Source organism: Mesitornis unicolor, unplaced genomic scaffold (assembly GCF_000695765.1).
Source record: "Mesitornis unicolor isolate BGI_N332 unplaced genomic scaffold, ASM69576v1 C13558470, whole genome shotgun sequence".
NCBI lineage: Eukaryota > Metazoa > Chordata > Aves > Mesitornithiformes > Mesitornithidae > Mesitornis > Mesitornis unicolor.
Genome location: NW_010223125.1, coordinates 1 through 854, shown reverse-complemented (window position 1 = coordinate 854; position 854 = coordinate 1). Strand labels below are relative to the sequence as shown.

At 39.1% G+C, this 854-nt stretch overlaps 1 protein-coding gene across 1 annotated transcript; it reads left to right on the top strand.

Moving 5' to 3' along the window:
* Nucleotides 1-515: 515 nt before the first annotated feature.
* On the top strand, nucleotides 516-659 carry LOC104547542 (cystatin-B-like; the record flags this gene model as incomplete). Its single annotated transcript, XM_010193281.1, has 1 exon — nucleotides 516-659. A coding segment is annotated over one exon (144 nt), but the record flags the coding sequence as incomplete, so codon positions are not given.
* Nucleotides 660-854: the final 195 nt, after the last annotated feature.

Here is an 854-nt window from a genome sequence, read left to right as displayed (position 1 = left end):
TTTTGGACGTCCTGTGATGCTGAGTCTGTAAGAACTTGTTCTGAATTTGAAAAGGGAGCTAAAGCTGAAGATGGCCCTTTTTCTTCTTGTAAGAATGATGCATATTGAAAAATTCTCTTTAAAAAGACCTACAGTCTTGTGCACATAGATACTGAACCACTTTATATTTGTTGCTAGATATACAGGACAGAAAGGGAAGCCGAGACATCAATAGGGGAAATAATTTGTCAAAATAAATCTTCTAGAATACCCACACAGTTGTCTGTTGGAGGCTCCAGACTTGGTGTCAGTCTGTGGCAAATGAATCACTCCGCTGGGTTGGCTTTGCTGCCTGTCTTGCTTTAACTTAACAGTATTCATTTTGATCTTTTAGTAACTTGCAAAAGCAGGAACTCTGTGTGTGGGAATTCAGCAGCACTGACCTGAAGGGTACTGAGGCACGCTGATAGCATGGGCCTTAAGTCCTGAGTCCTTGAATCTTGCATCAGTCTTAAGTAATCTATTGTTTCCTTAAGGTGAAACCTCAGCTAGAAGAAAAAGAAGGGAAAACCTTTGATGTCTTCACTGCAGTGGAGTTTAAAACTCAGGTGGTTGCTGGAACAAACTACTTCATCAAGGTAGGGGACACGTGGCAATGGGATTTTTATATTTATGTTTAATTAACATGTATAATATGTGGAATGGTGCTTTGTTTCTTCTTTACTTACCTACAGAGGGATGATTATGATTTGGCCTTAATAAAAAAATACCTGTGCATTTAAAAAAAAAATCCCTCCTCACCTCCAAGCCCACCTCCTTGCCTGTATTAAATGGAGCTAAGAGTGCTTCTCTATTTTCATAATGGTTTTTACTCT